At 44.7% G+C, this 26,905-nt stretch overlaps 1 protein-coding gene across 3 annotated transcripts in view; it reads right to left on the bottom strand.

Moving 5' to 3' along the window:
- The window catches only part of PML (PML nuclear body scaffold), a 44,962-nt gene that overhangs the window by 16,074 nt on the left and 1,983 nt on the right, over positions 1-26,905 (bottom strand). For all 3 annotated transcript variants that reach the window (XM_014780901.2, XM_087428687.1, XM_014780902.2), the window contains exons 2-4: positions 26,411-26,877; positions 7,415-7,995; positions 5,840-5,910 (exon numbers count right to left, since the gene is read on the bottom strand). In XM_014780901.2, coding sequence (XP_014636387.1) covers positions 5,840-5,910; positions 7,415-7,995; positions 26,411-26,877 — 1,119 coding nt within the window. The remainder of the gene's footprint in view (positions 1-5,839; positions 5,911-7,414; positions 7,996-26,410; positions 26,878-26,905) is intronic.

Here is a 26,905-nt window from a genome sequence, read left to right as displayed (position 1 = left end):
AAAGAAGCCAGCCACAAAAGAATACATATTGTATGATTCCATTTATATGAAATATCCAGAATAGTTAAATACATAGAGACAGAAAGCAGACTCGTAGTTGCCAAGGGATGGGGGAGGGGGAAATAGGGAGTGACTGTTTCACAGGTATGAGGTTTCCTTTTGGGGTAATGAAAATATTCTGGAACCAGACAGATGGGATGGTTGTAGAAGATTGTGAGTGTACTAAATGTCACTGAATTGCACACTTTAAAATGGTTAAAATGGTGAATTTTCTTATGTGAATTTTACCACGATAAAAAAAATTATAGTTAAAAAAAAATAGGTACTACACTATGGTTATTGCCAATCTACAAAGAGGGAAACTGAGGCACAAAGAGGTGATGTGATTTCCTAAGGTCAAATACCCAGGAAAGGCCTGGACCAGGGTTTGAATCTAGCGTTCTGGAAATGGAAATTCCCTTCCTGCCCCTGCGTGTGATCCCTTTTTAGTCACTGTCTCCTTTACATCCCTCCCCACCAGCTTCCTCTATTGTGGGAAACTGAAGCATTCGCTGGACCGTTTGCTGAAAATGAGTGACGGGTGACCCAGACTCCAGGGCTCAGCTCCAGGGGCCCTGGCCTGCCACTCCTGTCTCCAATCCTGATCCCTGGGCACCTCACTCTGTGTGCCCCCAATGGATGAGCATCAATCAGGAGCCTGTAGTCCGTCCATGCAGTGAAGGAAAGGGATTCCCACCTGGCTGGAGGGGGCGCTCCATCTAGGAGAGCTGCATGGGAAGGGCCAGGCACTGGACGGGGAGATGATGAGGTCAGGATATGCTTTCCTCACATGGACAAGCTCTGTCCCTCCTGTGTGGTGGAGGACACGGTCAGGCCCACCCTCACAAGGGAAACACCAGGGATGGGGTAGGCAGGGAAAGACCGGCATGATGGCCCCTGTGCTGGGTACTGGAACCCCGAGGTTGATGCTCCTTAGCATCAAGTGCTTTGATGTAGGATGTGGGCTCTACACCATTTGCTATAATGGATGACTTCCTTCTCTCCTCCCTCTTCCCTTCCTTCCTGGGTTTTTCTTTCTCAACATCTTTACATCAAGGGAGGAGAGCTGTCTCTCTGGATCAGAGAACGGAGCCTGTCTGGGAGAACGGGTGAGAGTGAATGCTCTCCCAGGCCTCTAGGAAAGCCACATGATCTCCACTCTGCTCTCTACGCCAGTGTTTTTCAAACTACAGTCTGGGATCCACTAGTGGAACACAAAAGCAATCTAGTGGGTCATGACCAGCATTTTTTATATTACATAGTATACAAAATATGAAAGTACTTCCCATGTAATAAGCATAATTTGTTTTGCAAAATTTCTGTTTTAGCTACAGGTACTTGTGGGCATGTGTATACACTATAGGTTAGATGTAAAATATATTTTTACAGTGGATGGTGGTCAAAAAAGTTTAAACCACCTCATACCCATTAGGATGGCTACTATAAAAAAAAAAAGTGTGGGGCCCTGCCCGGTGGCGTAGCGGTTAAGTGCGCACACTCCGCGGCAGCGCGGTGGCCAGGGTTTCGGATCTTAGGCGCACACCGACGCACCACTTGTCAAGCCATGCTGTGGCAGGATCCCATATAAAGTGGAGGAAGACGGGCACAGACGTTAGCCCAGGGCCAGTCTTCCCTCAGCGAAAAGAGGAGGATTGGCGACAGATAGCTCAGGGCTAATCTTCCTCACAAAAAAACAAGTGTGGGTGAGAATGGGGAGAAATTGGAACCCCTGTGCGTTGTTGGTGGGAAGGTAGAATGGTGTGGAAAATTGCACTATGGAAAACCATATGGCAGTTCCTCAAAAAATTAATAGAATTACCATACATCCAGCAATTCCACTTCTAGGTAAATTTTATGTGTATTTTATCACCATTACAATACAAAAAAAGTTGAAAAGGCCCTGCTCTATCTATCCTCCCACGTCTGGCTGTACAAACTGCTGGGATGTAAAAGACCCTCTTTCACGTGGACCGTGACCTCCCTGAAGGCAGGGCTGGGCTCCTCTGCCTCTGTCCCACCCTCCCTGACAGTCATTCCCTCCCACTCCCCCAGCCAGTGTTAATGAAGCAGGGACACATGAGGGCTCAGTAAACAAAATAAAATCATGATGACTGATTTATAATTGTTGTAAAGCTTTAAAATTTTTTATTTTTTCCATTAAAGTATTGCAACGTCATTACAAAAAGAGCCTATGAGAAAGAAGAGGGAAAATGCCTGAGCCGCTGCTGCGCCGCCCCCCACCCGCGGCCCCCCCCCAGCGCTCCCTGGCTTAAGCCTGTTGGTGAGTTTGCTCATCTCCTCCTAGGCACACGGTTGCAATGAAAGTAAACCCGCATTTTAAGAGGAATGAGTGCTGGCACCAGAGGCCCAGCTCCTGCCTCCTAAGGCAGGGCCCCGGGGCCAAGGGTTGCCTTTCTCCTGGCACACAGATGGAACTGACTTTCTCCTGGGACAGCCAGCCTCACTCGAGCTGCCACACCTGCCCTTTGCACTCACAGTGTGTTACCAGTTCCTTCACCCAGCTCCACCCACCCCCAGCCTATTACCAAAGTGAAAGCAAAGGGCTTTGGACAAAGAGCATTCTTCTGATGTTCCAAGTTCAAACTGTTTAGAAGCTGATAGTGAGAAGCTGTTACCCTGGCTCCTGGCCCCATAAGACATTAACCACAATCCCGCTCAGAATAAGCCTGACGTGTTGTCTTTAGCTTGCAGGAAACCACAAAGGAAGGAAGGAGAAGATGGCTGAACAAAACCAGTCAAAACCGGTTGAAGGCAACACTGCAGTCTGACTTGATCTGACACAGACCCCGCAGCTCTGTCACAATACATTACCATATTATAGAACACACCCACTGACGCCACGACAGTTTACCACCGCCATGAAAATGGCAGGCTATAACCAAATAAGGAAAGAAAGGAGGTGGCACCCTTGCTCCCCAGAAAAGCCTGCCCATTTCCCAGAATAACTAGGAATATTCCTCCCCTTCCTTACCTAGACCCCTTATAACAGCTGCTTAATCACGCCAGGAGCTGAGAAGTTGATTTGTGAACTTTGTTCCCACTTCTCCATTCTTTGGCCACTGAATAAAGCTTGTGCTATCGAACACTCAACGTCGGTCTCCTTTCAAAGTTGTGACCCGGAGCAGAGGAAGAACCCTGAGAGGAAAGGCAAGAGATCCTCCTCCAGTCTCTCCCTGGCTGGGGAGCGAGTTCAATCGGTACCAAAGTCACATCAAGACAAAGACCTGGCAAAATGCCTCAACCATAGGCAAGACAGCAGGGGCCCTCTTGCTATTCATTAACCAGCGACTGGCACCTGGAAGACGGCCGAGATCTATGACCCACAGCACTTTCCACTCTTACTCATGTGATTTATTTGGGGATATTATTCATTCTAGCATTGCTTGTAGTACCAAAACAACCTAAATATGCACCAACAGGGAACTGGCTAAATAAAGTATGCTCCATCCATTCATTGGACCACTATGCAGATGCAAAAAGGCATCAGGAAGCTTCCTGCCTACTGATAGGGTAAGAATTCTGGAATACATCATTGGTGAAAAAGCCCCAGCACAAAACTATGTATATATGGTATTATGCTACCTTTGTGCAAAAAAAAAAAAAAAAAAAAAAAGAATGGAAAACTAATGTCTATAATCATATTTGCTTGTAATTACATGAAGAAATTCTGGAAGGATATGTGAGAAATTAATAGAGAACTGGACAGATGGGGGACATTGTAGGAGTGAGACATTTATCACTTTCTGTTTTTATTTCTGACCATGTGATTGTATGACATCCAAAAAATAAAATAAAATGGCCTTTTTTTTAACTTTTGAAGTTGTGTATATGGGAATGCAGCACCTAAGGCAGTTAGGAGCTGGCTTCTAGTCCTATCCCTAGCTTGCTGTGTGGCCTCGGGTTAAGTCACACCCTCTCTCTGGGCCTTAGCTTCATTCTCTGTAAAGGAGGGAGTTAGACTCCATGCTCTCTCCCAGCTCTGAAACTCTCAGATCCTAAGTCCTGCCTCCTCCAGGAAGCCTCTCCTGATTGTCTCAGCCTGCAGCAATCTCTCCCTCCCACTGGCCATGCCATGGCAAAGCTAGAAAGGCTTATTGCCCTGACCACCCCCACCAGAAGACCTTCTTTCCATGGAGGACTAGTCAGTTCTGGGCCCAGATCCTTGACAGGCAAGCACACGCAAACCTGGATGACCAGGATGGGGAGGAGACCAGACACCTGGTGCAGGAGGAAGCTTATCCTGGTGGAGAGGAGCCATGCACGCAAGAGCCCAAGAGGGCAAGTCAAAGGGATGCCACTGCATTTCCACCTAGGGAAGCACTGTAAGTCAGCGCAGCTCAGAGATGGCAGTGAGTGCCTCAAGAATGAGTGAGCTGCCTGTCCCTGGAGGTGCGTGCATTGCGGGAGATCAGAATTTGCTACCCTAAAATGTGTCTCTTTGGCTTGATTATTTTTAAGAACAAGACTCAGAAAGAGGGGCCGGCCCGGTGGCATAGCAGTTAAGTGAGCGCGCTCTGCTTTGGCAGCCTGGGGTTCGCAGGTTTGGATCCCAGGCGCACACTGACACACGCTTGTCAAGCCACGCTGTGAGGGCGTCCCATATAAAGTAGAGGAAGATGGGCACAGATGGTAGCCCAGGGCCAATCTTCCTCGGCAAAAAGAGGAGGACTGGCACCGGATGTTAGCTCAGGGCTGATCTTCCTCACAATTCAGAAAGAAACTTTGACCTTCCCCCTAACTGCCCAAAGAATTTAAGATAGAAGGCCTGTCCCAAGAAGGAGCTATCACCATAGGTAACTCTAGTATAATATGAACTAGGTGTGGTAGACAGGGTGGAACCTACCAAAGCCCATTTTATCAGTTCTCTCATTGTTTACAGATGGCCCAGCAAACATTTATTTACCAAACATTTTCTTTTCCATCTCCATGTGAATTGCCTTCCTTCCCTTTGAAGTTCCAAACTACAACCCCCAACATCCTCCTCTGTCTTTAGCTGAAGATGGTATTTAAGGTGGTGGCTTCAGCCATTTTGGCGAGTTACTCAGTTTTCCTGGGTTTCTCCCATCTATACATGTTATTAAATTTGTTTGATTTTCTCCTGTGATTCTGTCTCATATCAATTTAATTCCTAGACCAGCCAGAAGGACTCAGAGGGTACAGGAGTATTTCTTCCTCCCTTACAGCATGAAAGCTGGACAGCCACAGGTCAGGGGTGCTGCAGAGGGAATGCCAACATTAGAAGGGGTATGAGCACCTTCCAACCCTGAACAACTATGGTTCTTGGATATACGCTGACACTGAAATCACACTGATGGAACCCAGGCTGCTGGGATCGAGGCCTGACTCCTGGCCCCATTCTCCACTCCTCTCCAAGAACCATGAGCGGGGGGAGAAGAGGGGAAGGTCCACATGTTGACCCCAGGAAAGGCTCACATCTAGGGTGGGGTGGGGGGGACAGTCATTTGCCACATCTATCAGTGCCACCTACCAGTGACCACCTCCTTCACTTCCTGTCCACCCCGTGGTCTAAAGCCCTGAACCCATCAAGAGCTACTTCGGCATTTAGGAGCTCAGAGCCAGCCAGCCAATCCTTCCCTTACTCCCTCCCACTGAAAGCTCCAGTCCAGCCACTGGCTGTCCCTCTCAGGCGCTCTCCCTCCTCTACTGCCTGGAGACACACAGACAGCAAGACTCAGTTTCCTTCCTGACACAGGCAACTTTCAACCCGCTGACCTGCTGGACTGTACCGCCTCCCCTTCAGACCTCAAACCCATCTCACCAGGTCAACGTCAGAAGGGTCCCTGCGAGTGCTGGCAGCCTCTGGGCTGGTTCTCTTGGGTACAGCTGCATCTGGAGAACACAGAGAAGGTCACAGGCAGGTCAGGCCCAACCCTGGTGAGAGGCACCCTGGCTTGGGACAGTGACAGAGGGAACATCCCTGTTGCTTTTCTGGGAGACTCATTCTCCAGGGCCTCTCACAGCACTAGGACAGGTTCCTTGAGGGGCTGGCAGTTGGATGGAAAGCTCCTAGACTGCAATGGGCATGAACCCAGCCAGAGGGAGAGAGGGGTGGAATCAGAGAGCACTTGCCTTTGGCTTCAAACCCCAAATGCCCCTCTCTCCATCTCTGGGCCACCACCAAGGCAAGCGTGGACAATCCTAAAGGCATCATTGCTCACTGACTGCTCTGCATCCAGTGAGAGCTCTATGATACTCTTCCTGTTTTTATTAAATCTAAATCTCTCATGCTTCAGAATAAAATAACTCCCTTCTCTGCCATTGCCAAGTTACAACACCCAAGGCAAGCTGTTTAGACTCTGTGGGGTCATTTCCTGTATACCGGGTAACATTTAATATGTAGGTGGCTAAGGCACAACTCCATGGCCATTCTAGAACTATGTATACTTCTATGAGCTCACATCCATCAGCCCAAGAGCAGGAGTGAGTGAGCCCTCCATCACTGTCACCTGCCCAGGGAACCTTCACATTCTGTAGCCTCTCTCCCCTTTCCCAGTAAGGGCATCCTCATACCAGCTGTTCAGAGCTCAGATTCCAGCCTAGAGATTTCGTCCAAGAGCCATTAAAGCCTCCTAGCCCTGCAGGCCCTCTTGTGCACACCCCTCCCCATATCTCTTGAAAGCCCCCTGATGTCTCCAGCTCATACATACAGAGCTGCTACAACTCCTGGATTTGGACTGCAGAGCCAAGTGCTGTTTCATTCTCCAGCTAGTGATGTGCCCCATCTTGTCTCCAGCTGGATTGGACAACTTGAGGTCAGGAACTGGTCTGCTGTCTCCCCACTTCCCAATACCAGGCAGGACCCACAAAGGTTGGCAGCTGGTCCAGATGGCAGGCCATCCTGGAGCCAAATGATCTCCCCTGAGCCACAGCCTGGTTTTAGGTAAGCACTTAACCACTCCAGGGGGTTTTCTCAGCCCCCTTCCGCCCTAACCTCATGTTCCAGCTGACTTCTCTGTTGCTGGACCAGGTGGCTTAAGAGAACTTCCTGAAGTGGCTGGTCCCTCCGGGGCTAAAACGATACCGGCTCTCAGCTTTGTAGTTTCTTAACTCCCCCAGGGTCACAAAATCACAGCTAACCCATAGCGTCTTCTAAATTAATAAAACGTGACCCCTGTGGGGGGGCTGCAGCTCCATGTCGGGGCATCCTCTCTGCTTTATCCTGTGCCCTGAAACCTCCGATGTGATCAAATTCAAGAAACTTAAAAACCCCACAGTTTCTTTTCTGTCACATGGAGATGATCTTTTCTGTCCCGCCTACCCCAGGGAGCAGCAAGCAAGTCACAAGCCTTTAAATGGTAAACAAGGCAGCCATGAGGGTGTCTTGGGTGCTTACCTGTCCCCTGGGTGATGCAAGAGATGAGGTCCTGCAGGCGCACCTTGAATTCGTCGAAGCTGTCGGTGCGCACGGCGGCCTGCAGGCTCCGGGGCTCCTCCTGGCGCAGACGGCCGAGCGCCTCGCTCAGGAAGCCGTGCATGTCCAGCACCTCCTGGTCCGAGGCATAGCGCTTCATCCTCTGCACGAGCGCGCCGCCCATGCGGATGCGCTGCAGCACTGCATCCAGGCGGCTCAGCTGGCCCGCTATCTCTTCGTAGTCGCGCTGGTACCGCTCGTTCACCGCCTCCAACAGCTCGCGCTCCTGCTCCCGCACGTGCGCTACTACCTGGCGCACGCGCGCGCGGATCAGCTCCTCGGTTTCGGCGCGCACGCGGCCCAGCTGGCTGACGGCCGAGCTCATCTGCGCCTGCGCCGCATCAAAAGCGCGGTCCTGCTCCTGCAGCGCTTGGGTCATGGCGTCCAGCTCGTCCTGCCGCTGCTGGATCTCCGTGCTGATGTCGCACTTGAGCTCGCTGTGGCCGCTATCCAGCAGCGCGCACGAGCAGCACAGCGGCTTGGAGCAGCCTCGGCAGTAGATGCTGTGGACACACAAGGCCGGCCTGATTTAGGGCTCTCTTGCTTTTTTTCCCTTGAAATTTTTGTTATTAAATTCCTCTTCAAAAATGACAAAACTTTGAATCATGGTATGTTTCTAGTTTCGTGCTTTTCCCAATTCAGTGTTTGTGGTTATGGTAATAGTATCCAAACTACCAATAAAACATTAGAATACAAAAAAGTTATTAAAGTAACAAGAGCTAGCCTCTGTGAAACAACGCAAAGATACCTAAAAAGAAAGTTAGTCATCTCTTCCCACCGGTTCTGAATTTCCTCTGCCCAACTCCAGCCAAGGTATCCAGGTGAGCATCCTGGGTGCATCCTTCCACACCTCTCTCCACTCAAACCACCTTAACACAAATAGTATCCAGACTGCAGCTGCTTGCAGGATTCTAACAACTTGATACATTTCATCTCATTTAATCCCCGCTAGAGCCTGTTAGGGGAGAATTATTGTTATCCTCATTTGACAGCTAAAGAAACTGAGACATTCAGAGGTTAAATAACTGTCTCAAACATCTACAACAATTTTGGGGAGTTGATGATTGTTCTTAAAAAAAGATGAGATCATGCCATACTGTTACTTTGTAACTTCCTCCTCTAACTTTCTCTAGGTCTGTGAGTATAGATCTAATGTATTCTCTTTAATAGCTCCATTATATTCCAGATGGACCACAAGGGATTCAGTCATTCTCTTGTTAATGGACATTCCAGTGATTCTTGTTTTTCTTTTTGCCAATATGGACAAAGCTTTATTTAGCCTAATGCATGGATGCTTTTGTCTCTATGAAATAGATTACAAATAATAGGATTGCTAGATCAAAGAGTGTGTACATTTTTATTTTAATATTTTTATTTATTTAATATGTTTTAGCTAGCAGACACTTCCATAGCAGTTACTATGTGTCAGACACTATTATAAGCATTTGACAAATATGAACTCATTTAATCCCCCTAATAATCCTACGGAGTACGTATTGTTATTATCTCCATTTTAAGGATGGGGAAACTGAACAAGAGGTACAATAACTTGTCCGAGGTCACACAATTAGTACGTGGTAGAGTCCAGATGCAAACTGTAGTAGGCAGAATAACGGCCCCCAGCCATGCACTAATTCCCAGAACCTGCGAATATGGTACCTTACATGGCAAAAGGACTTGGCAGGTATGATTAAACCAAGGATCTTGAGATGGGGAGATTATCCTGGATTATCTGGGTGGACCCAATGAAATCACAACTGTCCTTATAAAAAAAAAGAGGAGGAGAGTGGGAGAAGGGAGACGTGATGATGGAAGCAGAGGTCAGAGTGATGCTATCCTGTGAGCTTTGAAGATGGAAGGGGGTCATGAACCAAGGACTGATGGAGGCCTCTAGAAGCTGGAAAAGGCAAGAAAAGGGATTCTCCCCAAGAGCCTCCAGAAGGAACACAGCCCTGCTGACACCTTGGTTTTATCTCAGTGAGACCCATTTCAGACTTCTGACCTCCAGAGCTACACAATAATATATGTGTATCGTTTTAAGCCCCTAAATTTGTGGTAATTTGTTGGAGTAGCAATAGGAAACCAATATAAAAACCCAGTTTGGCTCAGACTCCATGCTCTAACCACTGCAATGCTGCCTCTTCAAATATTACCAGGAAAAACATTTAGTTCCTTCCCCAGAAGTATTGCTGTAATTTACTCTCATCAGCAATGATAATAATAAGTCAGCCCACCTGAGGCCAGGAGAAAGGATCTTAGCTGGGGCCACTTTGGCTCAATTATTGAGATCAACTTGTCCTGAAAACTGTCAACAGAGAGGTTATGGCCAACCTGATTCCAAAATCACGGCACCAGGTACTGGTCCTCAGCTTTGCTGGCTCTTAACCTTCCTAAGTCACCCAAGGTGGTAAGGTCCCAGGGCTTGATCGTCCTGATCAAACACAGGAGACTTATTCCAGGCTAGCAGAGGTTTCCTGGAGAGCCCAGCATGTGGGAAAGGGGAATGGGGGTTGCCACCAGTCAGAGCATTCAGCAACTCCAGCCACGGGAAATCTGATCTAAGAAACAGAGACCCATTACCCAGAGGTAGGGCCAGTGACTGAGGTACGGGGCAGCTGAAGCAGAGAAAAGAGGTGGGCAGATGTGGATCTGACCTCAGCTCTGTACCCTTGGCAGGTCACTGAACCTCTTGACACCTCAGTTTTCTTATCTGGAAAACAGGGATAATTCCCACCTCATATGGGAGTGCTGTAGGGGATCAAATGAGAGAATTCCTATATAAAAACATTCTTAACAAAGACTATGATAATTATAATTGACTGAAATATTAGTGCTCACCCATGACGCTATTAATGAGAAATGCTAAGCAATTATGAAAAGAACTAATAACTCTACAGAGGGCAATTTGGCAATATCCATCAAAATTACAAATGTATTTACCCTTCGACCCAGCAATCCCCCTTCTAGGTAACTATTCTGCAGCTCTAGCTCCACACTTACAAAATAACATCCATACAATGCGACACAGTCCAAGATAGCAAAGAACAGAAACAACCTAAGTGTTCATCACTAGGCAATGAATTACATAAATGATGACGCACCCATACAATGGAGTACTATGCAGCTGCAAAAAAACTGAGGAAGCTCTTCATATGGCAAAATCTCCACGGCCAAATGGGGACAATAATAGGAGTATTAGAAGGATTTAATGAGTTTAAATATATAAAATTTAGAACAGTGACTAGCATATAACGAGTGTTTAATATTTGTATTATAATGATGTATATTTTAAGTAAAAAAAAATCAAGGTGCGGATGTATAGGATGCTACCTTTTGTGTAAGAATGGAGAAAAATAAGAATATATTCATATTTGATTGTGTTTGAATAAAGAACTCTCAGAAGGATGCAGAAATTAATGAAAGTAGTTATGGGATGGGGCGAGACAGAGGTGAAGCGAGACATTTCACTGTATGCCTTTTAGGATGCTTTCATGTTTGAACCTGGTGAATGTATTACCTACTTCTTAAATTAAAGAACAGAATACTAATAAATGTGGGCAACTATACAGGGTGTAGAAATAAAGGGAGGAGAACTAGAACCAGGTGTCGTTTTCCCTGCTTTGGACCCCCGGGAGAGGGGCTGAGTCTGAAACTGGCTTCCCGTCCTCAGAGAGAGTGCTCCATGCCTGGGAGGGGCACACTGAGGGCAGCCTGGCTAGAGGGAGAGCTAGACTTCTGGGCTGACCAGTCTCTGCTGGGTCCTATTCCTAAACCCCCTCTGCCCCAAATGGGGTCTCCCGAGGGAAACCGGTCACCGCCCCCACTCTGGACGGAAGTGGACAAGTGGCAGCAGCTCTCTGTGAGTTTGTTGGACTGAATCAGACCCCCTGGGTCTGAAAGCCGTCAGCCTTCTGATAAGACTGAGGGGCACTCTGAATCAGAGTGACCCATCGAGAGGCTGCCACTCAGGACCAGGAATGACCTCCTTGGCCTAGGATCCCTTCACTCTCACTCAAAGGACACTTATTGAGCACGTACTGTGTTCTTGGCACTTTTGGGGATGCAGAGGTGAGGTGGGCACCTGCCCACAAGGAGCTCCATGACAAGAAGCCAGACTTAACACAGACATAGAGAGGTGTAGCTCCAGAAAGCAAAATCACAGTTATTTGTTCCTAGAATATTCAAAAGAATGAACTAAAATACCACAGAATTAATAAGAAATTGCTCAGCAAAGTGGCTGGATTACACTAGAATTAACCGAAGAAAATAGCTTAATTCTATCTCAGCAAAGCAAATGAAAAGAAAATATGGAAAACTAATTCCATGCTCTTATTCACAACAGCAATTTAAAAAATGCTAAAAAGAGGGGCTGGCCCGGTGGCGCAAGCGGTTAAGTGCACGCGCTCCGCTGCGGCGGCCTGGGGTTCGCTGGTTCGGATCCCGGGCACGCACCGACGCACTGCTTGGCAAGCCATGCTGTGGCAGCGTCCCATATAAAGTGGAGGAAGATGGGCACAGATGTTAGCCCAGGGCCGTCTTCCTCAGCAAAAAAAAAAAAAAAAAGAGGAGGATTGGCGGATGTTAGCACAGGGCTGATCTCCTCACCAAAAAAAAAAAAAAAAAAAAAAAAAAATGCTAAAAAGAAACCAAACAGAAAACAAAACAAAACAAACCTAGACATGATCCTAACGAAAAATATGTAGGACTTACATGGAGAAAACGACAAAAACCCACTGAGAGATAGAGAAAAATCTAAAAAACAGAAAAAGTGTATCAAGGTCCCAATGAGAGAGACTAAATACTATAATATTCTCTTCGAGTTAATGTAAAGGTTTAAAGCAATTTTAATCAAATTACGAATGAGATTTTGAAACTTGACTGATTCTAAATTTCACATGATGAAATAAACAGATCAAATAGCTAAGAAATTTTTGAAAAATCAGTGTAAGGAAGGAGATTTTCTCTGCCAGACAACACATTATAGAACTACCATTATTAAAAGTGTGGTCCGAATCTGAGTCAAGAGAAAGATCAGCAAACAGACCAGATAGTCTTGAAACAGGCTCTGGCATCTCTAAGAATGTAATATTTTATATAATGAGGAATGCATGCCAAACTAATGGACATTAAAGGGGTTTTCAACAATTGGAATCAGGAAAACTGGCTACCGGGGGGGGAAAAATCAAGTTAGAGCTTTGCTTCATACAACACACCAAGATACATTTCCAATGGATCACAGTTAAACGTGGAAAATGGCTCCATGAAGATGCTATAGTTGACTATTTACTCTCATGATAGTAAAGACCTATAACCACTGAAAAAATGGAAGAAAATACAATCAAAAGATGTGACTGCCTAAAAACTCAAAACAATACATTTTTTGGAAAGACATTCACAACCTCCTGTTATAAGAAAAGCTCGCTACGGAACATTGTGTTGTTCATTTCACTTTGGATGGTTAAAGAGAGAGCAGGAAGGAAAGGAAAAGTCTATATTGCTGGTAGTTACCTCTTTGTCTTTCTCCTTCCCCCCTTTCACCTATTTAGATTTTCCAAAAGTTTCCATAATCAATTCTAAGCAAAGGAGTTTGGACTTTAAACAGGAAGCAATGGGGAACCCTCAAAACACATCCCAGGGCCGGCCCCGTGGCTTAGCGGTTAAGTGGGCGCACTCCGCTACTGGCAGCCCAGGTTCGGATCCCAGGCGCGCACGGACGCACCGCTTCTCCGGCCATGCTGAGGCCGTGTCCCACATACAGCAACTAGAAGGATGTGCAGCTATGACATACAACTATCTGCTGGGGCTTTGGGGAAGAAAAGAAAAGGAGGAGGATTAGCAATAGATGTTAGCTCAGATCCGGTCTTCCTCAGCAAAAAGAGGAGGATTAGCACGGATGTCAGCTCAGGACTGATCTTCCTCACACACACACACAAAAAATCCCATCTAGGAATTACAACAAAGCTCTTTCTCTTCTTTCCTGAGGTGTATTGTTTCACTTATCGCTTTATGACTGCTCAGTGAATTGACTACCTTGTTAATATTTTAATAGAAGCCCCAACATGTTTCCTGGTTTCTCAATCTCCCCATCCTAAAGCTGCCTATGTCTAAACTAGGTGAACAGACTTAGGCCTGAATCTGAGCTCTTCCAATTCCCAGCTATGAGGCTTTGAGTAAGTTACTTTCTTTGAGTCTTAATCGCCCATCTATAAAATGGAGATAGGATGCTTCTCTCACAGACTGTTGCAAGGATGAAGATGGGCTGGTGTATGTGAAGTGACCCACACAGTGCCAGGTACACACTGGACATTCTGGAGCTGTGAAAGAAGAGGGGACATTAACTACACATGTACACATGGCAGCTGATAGCCCGGCTGCTGGGGGGGGAACCTCTCAGCCTCAGGCTGTAAGGAAACATCACCACTGAGTATGGTCTCTGGATGTCCCCTTCCCAGTATGGACAGGCCACCCCAGTCCAGCCACACCTCCCGCTAGGACCAGAACAGCATGCCACTTATGCTGTTCTAGGAAACAGGGTAGCTCAGAAAGTAGAAAGCAAAAATCCTGTATCAATAGGACCCATGGAGAGCTGGCCTCAGAGCAGGACTCCAGTGCAGGGCCTGGCTCGCTTGAACGGCAACTGAAAAACCGCCCTCCATCATCCCCACCCCCACAAGGGCAACTGGGAGCTTTCACTTTGGTAGAGTAACAAGGGGAGCAACCTCCTTTGAAAATTCAAATAATTAGCTAGAGAGCAATTAAAGAGACCCGTCAGTCATTTACACAGTAGTGTGAAAACATTTAATCAGACTGGTTTCCTGCTATCTTCTGGGTGACACAGATGAGAAAACAAGATTTTGGAAGCCAGGAGAAGAGATGGAGAATTGTAGAGCCTGGGATACTTAAAGAGAGTGACAGCATTACTCCTATTGACCTTCCGTCCTCCAACTATTCATTGGTTGAGAAGGTGGTGGCAGAGATGGGAGAATCTGAGGTCTCACAGAGGAAGATAGTAGAAGTTAAGAGAAGCAGCAAGGAAAGGGGAGAAGAGGATGCCTTGTCTGTTTCACACTATTGTCTTATGCTGGCCCCACACCCAAGAATGAGGAAGAGAAAGTCTGTGCTTTTCCTGTCCCACTCTTTTCTATGCAGGTCTCTGCTCCCAAGACACAGGGCTGGCACATCCCTGGCGGACAGTGTTCTGTTGGGCCACACCCCTCACTCAGTGAGTAGCAGGTGCGCTGCTGCGTGGAGCCCCTACCCCTCCTGCCCTCTTTACGGCGGTGAACAGCACCACCATTCAATGACCACTCAAGCCAGAGCCCACGGGGAATTCCAGGTTCCTCCTCCTCCTCTACTGCTTCAACAGTCACCCATCATTAAGTCTTGTTGACTCTACCTTCATTTACTTTAAAAAAAATTACTGAGTAACCAAGTGTCTGCACAGACTAGGATGTGAGGGTGATTAAGGTAGCATCCTAGCTCCCAAACCTCTCACCTCAGTTCCCATCGCTGCTGCCTTTGTTCTTGCCCCAGTTACGGCTTTTTATACCTCCTTTGGCACTATCCCCTAACAGGCCTCCCTGCCTCTGGTCTCTCCTGTTAACCCTTCCCAGTGCCACCAACATGGCATTTCTAAACTGTGATTATCATCATATGCCGAGGTGATTGCAATGATGTCCCGCAGTCGGAATAGTATCAAGTGCAGGACATTTCTAAAGCATCACCTAAGTTATACATTAATGAGGGAGATTCAATTTTTGGAACAAAGTGGATCACTTGGGGAAATCCATTGAGTTTTATAATAAGGCACTACAATTATATCACACTGAATATTAGTGAACATTAACGCAATATGAGTCTACACGCCAGTAAATGTTGCAAGACAGTAAGACAGTTTATCACATAGATAAGTGCAGTGATTATCAAGCTATTTAAGTCTGATCTAATTTCAGTAAATGAAATGGCAGAAGAGATGGAAACGGCTAAAACAATCAATCAGTTAAAGCCATGAATAAGAAAAACGATATTTGATGATTAAGCTAACAATAAACACTATATTAGTTAAATAACATATGGAATAAACAGGCAGCTCTTCTATTTAGTCACACCAATCTCAAAATACCTCACCAACTCTAACAGCTTTGTCAGAACAAATCCAAATTGTAAAATATGCCAAAGCAGGAATTTGTTACAAAATTCAACGACTAAAGTTAATCATTCAATGTTAACAGAATCTGGTGACACAGAAAACAGGCAGTAATCCTTATGTGACATAACAATTTTGATATGCTCAAGCACTTTTATAAAAATGTGTATAAAATGATTTTATGTAGCTTTGAACATACACTGTGGTTCTGATTGTCAAATCTCATTCAATAGTCATTAAATAAACAAGTTCCCCTCAAATTATAGTAATACTGTTAAGATCACTAATCTGAAAAAACCTAAAAATAATAAATTAAAAATTGGTAATACTAATGGTAATAGAGCAAGAAGAGGAAAATAAAAAGGAAGACCAAGAAAGAGGAGGAGTCATGTAAGAAAATTTCATAGAAGTAATCAGAATTTTTAAATTGAAGGAGTATGCCAGGTTCCAGAATAATTTGATACAAAATGCTCAACACCAAGACAGCTTAGTCAAATTAATAAACTTCAAGAATGAAAAGTATCTTTAGGCATCAAGACAGAAAAGGCAAATAAATTTGGCCTCACAGTTCTCCCCGTGAACATTTGATGCTGGAAGACAACGCAGCAGGCCCACAAAATTCTGAGAAAAGCCTGTGACCCAGGTTGATTACAGTCAGCCAAGATAAGAGCAACCAACAGACACTCTCAACATCAAGAGACTCTAGGAATTCAGAACACAGAAGTCCTTCTTGAAAAATACTGCTTATTGACAACATCCATTCAATTAAGAGCCAAATCAAAATAAAGAATTGGTGAGAAGTGGGGCCGGCCCGGTGGTGCAAGCGGTTAAGTGCGAGCTCCGCTGCGGCGGCCCAGGGTTCGCTGGTTCGGATCCCGGGTGCACCGACACACCACTTGGCAAGCCATGCTGTGGCAGCGTCCCATGTAAAGTAGAGGAAGATGGGCATGGATGTTAGCCCAGGGCCAGTCTTCCTCAGCAAAAGGAGGAGGATTGGCAGATGTTAGCTCAGGGCCGATCTTCCTCACCAAAAAAAAAAAAAAAAGAATTGGTGAAAAGTGATGTTAAAGGACCTTGCTGCGCATTAGAGCCACTGCGACACAGAACCAAGACCAGAGAGACGGGAGTGGACCATCCTGATCTTTCTTAGCAGAGACTCAGTTACTACTGTCTAAAATGGACAGCATTTCCTTAAAAACAAACTATAAGGACTCCAACCCCTTAATGTCTTAGCAATTGTTTTGCTTTATCTTAGAGAGATCTTTTAGGAAATATTTTAGAATGAAGAAATACGTCTTTGAAGTTTAGCAAGTCCAATTTTACTTGAGTACTTTTTCTTCTGTTAAAGTCAAGGAAAATTAAGTTTAACATTGCGTAAATTGCATGCTTTCTTTTAATAGTCTAATTCTAAGGGAAACCACACTCCAGTTCTAAACAAGCAACTTGCAGAATCCTTTTTTGTAACTCAGCCGGTTGTTAGTTGAGGACTGTCTGAAGGTAGAGGCCAGCAGTACCAGGAAAGGTGCGCAGGCTGCAGTCAGGAAACCCTGCATCCTGTTCTGGCCCTGGCTCAGACAAGATCTCCTATTTGGGGGTTAGCTCCCATTAACGCTCTGGCCTCTCGTCTCATTTATACAACGGGAACAGTTCTTTCTTCCTCAATAATCTTACAGACGGGTGTGGGAATTAAGATAAGAGCACAGGAAAAACATCTCAAAAGACAGAAAAGTTCTCTATTGTGTTAACAAGAGGTAGAATCCACCCAGAACAGCCCATTCTCTGACCATATTAGAGGAGAGAAAGCTTCCTACTGGAAAGGGGCTGCCCAGGTCCCAAGGGGATGGGAGCTTCACTTGAGGCTGGCTTCAAACCTGTCCCAGGCACTTTGGTTTCTGCTCCACTGCATTCCACACACCTGGACTCTGCTTTGCTTTCGCTTGCAGTGGCTGCCGGACATTTCTCTAAGATGTATTAAGGACACACTCCTCTTGCTTTTTGTACCACACGGAATTGGATTTTCCCTTTAGGGAGACACACACTCCCTGTTCTCAGCCCATGAGCTTTGGGGGAGCCCGTGTCTGAGGCCTAAATCAATCTGAGTAATCCCCAGCAGCCTCAGTGACCCTCTCACGGACAGGAGCCTGATCCAATCAGAGACAGGCTCCTGACCCAATCAGATACACGCTCAGGCTTGGCTTAGAATTCCGGGAAGAGATTCTTGGTCTCTCCTGCTGGATCTGAGGATGAGGGTGTGTAATGGAGCTGTTGCAATCATCTGGCAACCGAGAGGGAGAAATCCTTCTGTAACGGAGCTGACTTGGAGGAAAGCCAGGTCACAAGAAATACAGAGAAAGCAGGTTCTGGTCACACAATTTGAATATATAATCGGGTCAGGTCAGAAGCCTACCACATTTATTCACTTATACAAGCCATTCATCCATTTTTGGCTTAAGCCATTAACTAAAAATTTGTTACTAATTTATACGTTTGTTTTAGTTGCAACTCATACAGACAAACCTCTTCGAGGTGCAGCTCAAATGTCGACTCTTTCATCAAGGTTTCCCTGATCCTCCCAATTAAACACAACTTTTCCCTCCTTAAAACGGTCACAGCACTTTATCTGAACATGTCTTCTGATACCTATGGGTCCCTGCCGTGGAACACAGGGCTGTGCACACTCACAACTTATCCATAGACAGAAACCCTCCATAGATTCAGACTTCAGAGTCAGGAATCCTTATTCGCCTGGCAACAGCGATCAATGCTGGTATGAAATAAATGCTCAATCAATGGTTGTTCAATGGCTGGATGTACAGACGGTCAGATGTGGTTCCAGGAGTTTAATTCTATGAGTTAGGAATCAAGACAAAAGGCTATTAATTTCAAGTCTTATTGTTAAAACTTCTTCTAAAATGTCTGCAGCCTCTACCCCTGAGCAGCAAAGCCCACTCCTTAAGCTGGAAAACTCAGAGATGGGGATTCAGGAGAATTGAGACAGGGACACCAACCCTAACCCTGATCTTGGCTTGGGTCACTCCAATTCCTTGCTTCTTTCTCCAAAACACAGGACACCAGGGGCAGGGGAAATCCCTTTTACCCACATATTATTCAACCAAATCTACCTTCGAGGTCCCCCCAGGAAAGGAAAAGCAGTTGCTCCTGGCTCTGAAACCAAGTTCCCTGGGTGAGTTCATAGAAAAACTTGAAAACGGGTCATTTGTGCCCTAACTCCCGGCAGCAGCGTTTCTTCTGCCCATGTGGTGCTCCTCACAGCCAGCATTCAATCCCAGTAATATCTCAATCCCCAATAAGACGCAATTTACTGATAACTTTACAGAGGTCACCAGGCAGGGCAGCCAGACACCTAGGCTGCAAACTCTCAGGAGGGCTCACTCGGTTCATGAGGGTAAGGGGGCTCCTTAGAGTCTGCACCCTTGGCATCTGGCTTTCCTCCTGCCAGCCCAGCCGTAAGCGGGCCGATCAGGACCTGTCTTTTCCATTTCCATTTAGCCAGCAGCCCTTCCCTTCCTTGCCACCAGCTCTGCCACTGCATGATGTCTGCCTCTGCCATGACCCCTCCCCTGGGCTGTCCAGAGTGCTTCTCCCTCACCTGTTTCCAATCATTCCAACTTTTGGTCTTGGGAACTCTTTTCTCAGTTCATGATCTCATCACACCTCTCAAACTTGATTAATAGGTCTTTTGTTTTCTCCACTCAACTATAATTCAAGCTCTTTCTGGCTATAAGCTTTGATGGCCGTGGATTAATCCCCTCACCCCATCCAGCCAGGCTTTGGGATCTGACACCCAGACCATGGGTCTCAGCTTCACCTGCAGTCCTAGACCCATATTCCTCCCGGGTGGAAGGCACTCCCCAGCGCTCCCGAGCACACATGATGGGAAGGCAGGCCTCCAGGTCAGGCAGGCCCCGGCAATGTGAGACCCCGGCCTTCTCCCTACCCCTCCATCTCTGCCTTCTTGCAGGCCTCACCCCCACCTGCACCATAGCCTCAGTCTCCCAACGGAGTTCCCTTTTCCCTGGTTCAGATTCTTTGCTTCAGTTTCTGTTGGGTGCATATACCCAACAGTATGGTGGTAAATCTCCTCAAACCCTTTACGGAATGGGGTGAAATATAAATAAGCATGAAGCCAAAGAAACAAATGCTAGTCTCCCTGCTCCCAAACTTGCCACTTCAAAGCACCACGTTGATGGATGATCTGATCATCCCACTCTCTGCCTTAACACTCATCAGTGGGTTTCCAACAGTGCCCCTCACAGGGTCCATTTACACTGAGTTCTACAGGATATTCACTGGTAAAATAAAAGTAAACTGCATGAAAAAGGAGAAAGCTGAGAACCTTCTATGTCCTGGAAATTGTAAGACAGAGTTCTAACTCCTCCAGGCCCCCCATGTCTGACCCCGGCTCACCCTTCCAGCCCCTGCCCTCATGCACACCTTTTACTTGCAGTTTCTGAAATGCAGCAGACCTGCTAGTGCCTCTGCCTTTGCACCTGCCCTCCCCCCAGGCCACTTCTCCTTCCCTACAAGCCAGGCTAAGTGTGACACCCTCTTGGAAGCTGCTTTCCCCAGTCAATGCAGGCTGGGCAAGTGGTCTTTCTGGAGATCACTCGCCTTTGTGACTGCCTTCCTTATTCCTTCTTCTCTTAAACAATCAACTGAGCACACACGGGATTGTCAGCCCTGTGCCAGACGGGGATACTGGCAGGGAAAATGTAACATAGGGGACAGTGTGATGCCACTTCAGCACGGAGTGACGCTGGTGAGCAGGCTGCCGGTGAGCTGGCTTCCTCGAAGCACTTTGCAGCCTTGAGTGTTAATTCCGCATCTGTTGTTGTGGCCACCAGACTGTGACCTCAAGGAAGGGCAGGGCTATGTCTGTTCACATTTATACCCTAGCACCCAGCAGAGGGCCTGCCACACAGTAGGAAGGTGGGCTGAAAGAATGGACTCCACAGGCCTGGTGATCAAATGCCAGTGGCCCCAGGGCAGACACTCCCAGGCTGAGTTCTAAGTTCAAAGCCACCTCTGGTGCTGCTCCCCAGGGTGAGCTCTAAATTAGCTCTATGTCGAAGAATGGAGTGGTTTATTACTGACTTGCGACCTGAAGAAAGTTGTGGGTTATTTACGACACTGAGGTTTTCCACAGAAAAAAGGAGTTTTTCGAGTAAACTGTGAAACAATGTGAACTGAATGTGCATGTATGATTTTCTAGCAACATGGCCAGGTTTCTGAAGCCATCCACCATGCTTAAGGGACCAGAATCCTAGCCTCTTGCTGGCTGGACCAGCCTTGCCCTTTGTACCCGGGGAGAAACCCACCCCTGACCCCCATATTAGAAGTGGGACTACTTGTAAGCTATCACCACCTGGGGCTCTGGGGGAAAGGCCCTGTCCTCACTGCGGGCTAAACTGTGGTTTACACAATTGCTGCCGGCTGATAACAGCTACCAGAATGCTACACTCCGGATGTCAACATTTACACGTCAGCAGACAACACAGAACCAAAGGACCTATAAAGAGAACCAGCAGCCAAAATGGGGACCGAACAAATTCTCGGCCCACACTGAAAAAAGGGTAGTTAGGAAACACAAACCTAAAAATTCTAACTTTGTTTTTCAGAGAGCTTTAAGAACAAACTACATCGAAAAACAAGATCAGGCTGACAAGAAAAAGCATCCTGAGAACATTAACCTTTCTTGGAAATTAAAAAAACATGATTGGGGCCAGCCCAGTGGCATAGCGGTTAAGTGCCCGCGCTCCGCTGCGGCGGCCCGGGGTTCTTGGGTTTGGATCCCAGGCGGGCACCGACACACCACTTGTCAAGCCATGCTGTGGCAGTGTCCCATATAAAGTAGAGGAAGATGGGCATGGATGTTAGCCCAGGGCAAATCTTCCTCAGTGAAAAGAGGAAGATTGGCAACAGATGTTAGCTCAGGGCTGGTCTTCCTTACCAAAAAAAAAAAAAAAAAAATGATTGCTAGGAAAAAAAAAAACCCACAAAACTCAACATAGGCAGTAAGTAGTAGAAAGGAGTCTCCTAAAGAAAAAGAAAAGTTGGTCAATTAGAAAATCAATTCAAGAAACTCTGAGAATCTGGAAGAAAAAAGGCAAAGTAACAGAATTAATGAAAAAAGATAGATGGATTTGGAATTCTAATCTCCATATAACAATAGTTGTAAAAAGAAAAAATAAGCAAGTAAAGGGAAATCAATTCATAAAAAAGCAGAAGACAATTTCTTTGAGCTGAAGAAAGACTTGAATTTTCAGATCAACAACGTCATGGAAGATTACCAAAAAAAGAAAAAAGACCTATACTTAGATATAGCTTCATCAATTCTTTCCAAGAATAAAGAAAAACTTACATAAAAATCCTTAGCAAACAAAAACAGATTACCCACAAAGGAAAAATAACTAGACAATAATTGAATTTCTCATCTGCAACACTGGAGGCCAGAAATTTATGAAGCAATGTTTGTATATCCCAAGATGAAAGAATTGTGATTGTGACCTCAGACTCTCACACCTAGCTAAGCTTTCCTTTATGTGTGACAGCAAACCAAGGACATGCAAGTTAAGACATTTAAGGTCTTCAGAAAGTAAACTCTTTCTGAAAAGCAACAACAAGTATTCCAGCCAAATGGGAAATTAATCACATTAAATAACTCAAGAAAGGAGAAGATATGCTATAGAAAAAATTATGTGAGCAATGAAACCAATTAAAATCCAAGATTATAGATAACAAGTGGGTTATAATGTGATTTTGACACTTAATAGCTGTTAAGAAAGGATGCTTGGAATAGAAAAGGCATAAAAAATTTGGTAATAATCTAGAACCAAAATTTCATGTTATTTCAACTAAATTAGAGTGTGGGTAGGGAAAAAGGAGAGAAGAAAAAGTATGCTAAAGGTTTAATCTTATCTGGAAGACTAGTTATAATCTACTCTTGATGGTGAGATACACACACATACACACATATGTTCTAATATGTTTGTTAAAAATCTAAACAAGAGTAGAAAGAGGAAATATATTGAGATATATGTGTGTGTGTGTGTGTCTACTCTACAAAGAATACACATTTTTTAAAATCCTAGTAATATGCTGTCCAAGGATTATGGTAGACCCCAAAGAAAACCTCAATATTGTCTCAGATATAGAACTCTTACATATCAACTGATCATAATGTAGAAATTAACATCAAATGTAGAAACCAAACATGACAAACCACTTGAAAATTTTAGAAAACACTCTTTCCAAAACTCTTCCGTCAAAGACAAAATTTTCCAAAAGAGAAAAGACTGAAATTATAGATATTTGAGAAATGACTGAGTATGAGAACACTACTTAAAGTTATGGGATGCACCCAAAGTCATATTCAGAGGAGCTTATTAAAAGGATAGCAAATAAATGAATTAAATGTTCAATTCAAGAAGTTAGACGATGAATAATGACAAAAATGTAGAAGATAGAAAATGATGATAAAAACAAAAAGATTAATTAGAAAAAAGGAAAATACTAATATCTGTAAGCAATATAAGGAAAGACCAAAAGCTAGTGCTTTGAAAAGATCACTAAAATAACCACAAAGGGCCGGCCCCGTGGCTTGGTGGTTGAGCGCGTGCGCTCTGCTGCTGGTGGCCCAGGTTCGGATCCTGGGCGCGCACCGACGCACCGCTCCTCCGGCCATGCTGAGGCCGCGTCCCACATACAGCAACTAGAAGGATGTGCAGCTATGACAGACAACTATCTACTGGGGCTTTGGGGGAAAAATAAATAAATAAAATCTTTAAAATAACCACAAAGATACAACATGAGAAATAAGAAAGGCAATAAAATTACCGGTATAGAGATTTTTAAATTATGAAAGATAACTCAGAATGAACTGGAAAATTTTCCAGAAAATCTGACTAATGATCAAAAACAGACCAATACCATGGAAAAAAATCTACTATCCAAAAATGGCACCAGTCCCAGATAGTTTTTCGAGAAACTTCTATAAGTCTGAATTGCTTATGTTCTTTAAACTGTTCTAGAGCAGAGAAATTATAATAGTAAGATTTTAACATTTACTAAGTACTTACTATGTTCTAGGCACTATGCTAAGCAATTTATATATATTATCATGTTCAAAAAAGGAAAGCTTACAAATTCATTGAAAGAGATTAGTATAAAATGGATAAGAAAACTTAACAAAGAAATCACATATATTCATAAAAATTGATCACATGTATAAATATAGATAATAGCTTAAATAAAACAGTACTAAATGGAATCTAACTATGAATTAAAATAGTAGTATATCATGAGCAAATAGAATTTTTCTTCCCAGGAATTAAAAAATAAAGAAACATACTGATATATCTCATCATACTAAAAGGTGAAAGGACCCCTTCATAGAGTCCAAAAGAACACCCATTCCTGAGCTAAAAATAAAACAACATAACAGCAACAACAAAACTCTCAGTAAACTAGAAATGGGAGGCAACTTTCCTAATGTGATTTTAAGTTACCTTAGGAAGTCAATAATAAGCATCATACTAAACAAGAAAAGATAAGAAACTTCCTCATGAAAGAAAGGAACAAGATAGAGTTGCCTTTTCTAACCACTTCTTCACATTATTCAATATTGTTCTGGCCAATGAAACAAAGCTACAAAGAGGTAATGTGTAAAAGCTGGAAAGAAAAAAGGTTCTATTATTTGCAGATATGACTGTTCACCTAGAAAACCCAAAAGAATCAACTGAAAAACTTATAAGAATAAAAGAGCTCAATAAGATGGCTAGATATATTAATATACATAAATTAAGAGCATTAGTGAATGTTAATGATAACCAGTTAGAAATTACAATGGAAAAATATTCCATTCACATTATTAAATATTATAAGTTTAACTCTAATTTAAAAGTTCAAGACATCTGAATAAACCTATAAAACCCAAAAGATATAACCAGAGATGAGGACAATTTTCCCCAGATTTAATGCGATTTCAATCAAAATCCCAATGAATATGAAAATTGTGAAACTGCATAAATTATAAGAGCAAAAGAAAAGCAAAATTATTTTTGAAGAAGAATGGGAACTTGCCCTATCAAATATAAACCTACAGACTTCCTTACCACAGTAAAGATTAGCGTAGGAATAGTCAGATCACTGGCACAGAACAGAGATTTATAAACACACCCATGACTACATGTGCATTTAGTACATGATAAAAAGGGCATTTCAGATCAAGGCAAGAGTGGATTATTCAATAAAAGTTGTTGAGAGAACTGGTTTTCCATTTGGAGAGAAAAGCAAAGTGAGGATTCCTCCTTATACCACGTATAAAAATAAATTCCATAGGAATTAAAGACAATTATAAAAACAAAACCATGAAATTATTAAACTAGAATATGTGTAAGAAAATATTTTTTACATTGGAATGGGAACAATCTTTCCTAGGATGATCAAAGCCAGATACCATAAAGGAAGAGATTGATGGATTTGACTATATAAAACTAAAAACTTAAACACAATACCTCATATTAAACAAAATGACAAAGGTCAACATGGGAAAAACAGGCTATTATAATTAAAGAGACTAATTCCTCAAAAGGAAAAAAAAAAACAAATAGGCAAAGGACTTAAATAGGCAATTCACAAATGAAGAAACATAATGGCCAATAAACACATGAAAAACCACTGAACCTCAACCTTAACAACATGCAAAGAAAACCAGATTCAAATGATAATATATGCTGTTGAGGAATCTGGGTAAATCGCATTCTGGTGGTGCAGGTGGTAAATTTCCAAGCAGGAAGCAAGCCACACTCAGTTAGGCAGTGATGTAGCTCGAAGTGTGTCCCCAACGGACAAGAATACTTGCACTTTGCAAGCAGATCCCCCGGAATGAGTACACACAGAATCTTATACAAGCAATCTATTGGGGTCAGGGGAGATCAAAAGTTCACATAGATATGCTACCTTTTGGCTAAAAGGGGGAAAAATAAGACCTCATAAGACTATATACGTCCATCTGTGTATTTATTCACAAAGAAACTCTGGAAACATTCAAAACTAGTAACAATGGTTAAGTGGATAGGGGGAGGAAGAAGTGGTGGGAATTAGGCAGAAGGGGACAGAGAACTGGAGACTCTGACTTCTCTCTTTATAAATTTTGTTTGCATCTTTTTGAATCATATAAATGTATTATCTATCAAAAAATTGAATTAAAATCTTGTGTTTAATAAAAATAACCAGAGTTGATATTTTTTTCATACCAACAATCCCAGATAGCACAGTGATAATGGTTTTGACTTTTCAGACAGCAAGTAACTGCCTGCATCTCATCCTAGAATCCAGCTACACGGAGACCCCAAGGCAGCACTTATGGAAAATTCCACCCTGAGACTTTCTAAAGGGCAGTTTGGAACATGTATCAAAATGTAAAATTTCCATACCCCTTCACCCAGCAACGGCATTTCTAAAAGTTTATCCTAAAGAAATTACTAGATAAGGATGCAAAGATGATTTTGCAGCATTCTTTATTACAGAGGGAAATTGGAAACTTTTACTATCCACTCGCGTGGGATAGCTTAAATTGTGGTCATCACCACAGATGCTGCTGGTCTGAGGAGCACACTTTTGAGTTGCAAGACCCTGAAGCTCCTTGTCCCACGCTCCCAGCTGTGTGACTCTGCGGATCTCTGCTCCCCTCACCCTCTACCTGGCTCTTGCAAGGATGCGCCACCCGACCCCGGGGCCTGCTCTCTCACCTAGTCAGCGTAGGGGTGCGGTGGTTGGGGTTGGAGCAGAAGATGTTGTTGGACTTGCGCGTGCCGTCCAGGAACTCGCGCACCGACTGGCTGCGGAGCTCTGCCAGGCGTCGGGCCTCGTGCTTGAGGAACCACTGGTGCGCCTCAAAGCACTTGGCGCAGAGGAGCTGCTCGCACTCGAAGCACCAGAAGTCGGCCGGCTCTTTGCAGCGGGTGCAAACGGCCTGCGCGTCCACGATCTGCCGGTACACCGACAGGCGCCGCTGCAGACTCTCGAAGAAGACGTTATCCAGGGCCCGCGCGTCAGCGCCTGGGGGCTGGGTCGCCTGGCAGATGGGGCACTGCGTGCCCGGCGCCTCCAGGCATCCTGAGCACAGCGTGTGCAGACAAGGCAGCAGCTTAGGGCACTTGGCTTCGGCCTTGCAGCCCTGGCAGCGCAGGAACTGGAACTCCTCCTCCGTGGCTTGCTGGGGGAGCAGAGAGGGAGGGGAGGAC

The sequence above is a fragment of the Ceratotherium simum genome, chromosome 3 (genome assembly GCF_057802395.1).
Source record: "Ceratotherium simum simum isolate JZ-2026a chromosome 3, ASM5780239v1, whole genome shotgun sequence".
Taxonomy (NCBI): domain Eukaryota; kingdom Metazoa; phylum Chordata; class Mammalia; order Perissodactyla; family Rhinocerotidae; genus Ceratotherium; species Ceratotherium simum.
The sequence above is the reverse complement of the archived record's forward strand: the minus strand, read 5'-3'. Positions and strand labels throughout refer to the sequence as shown.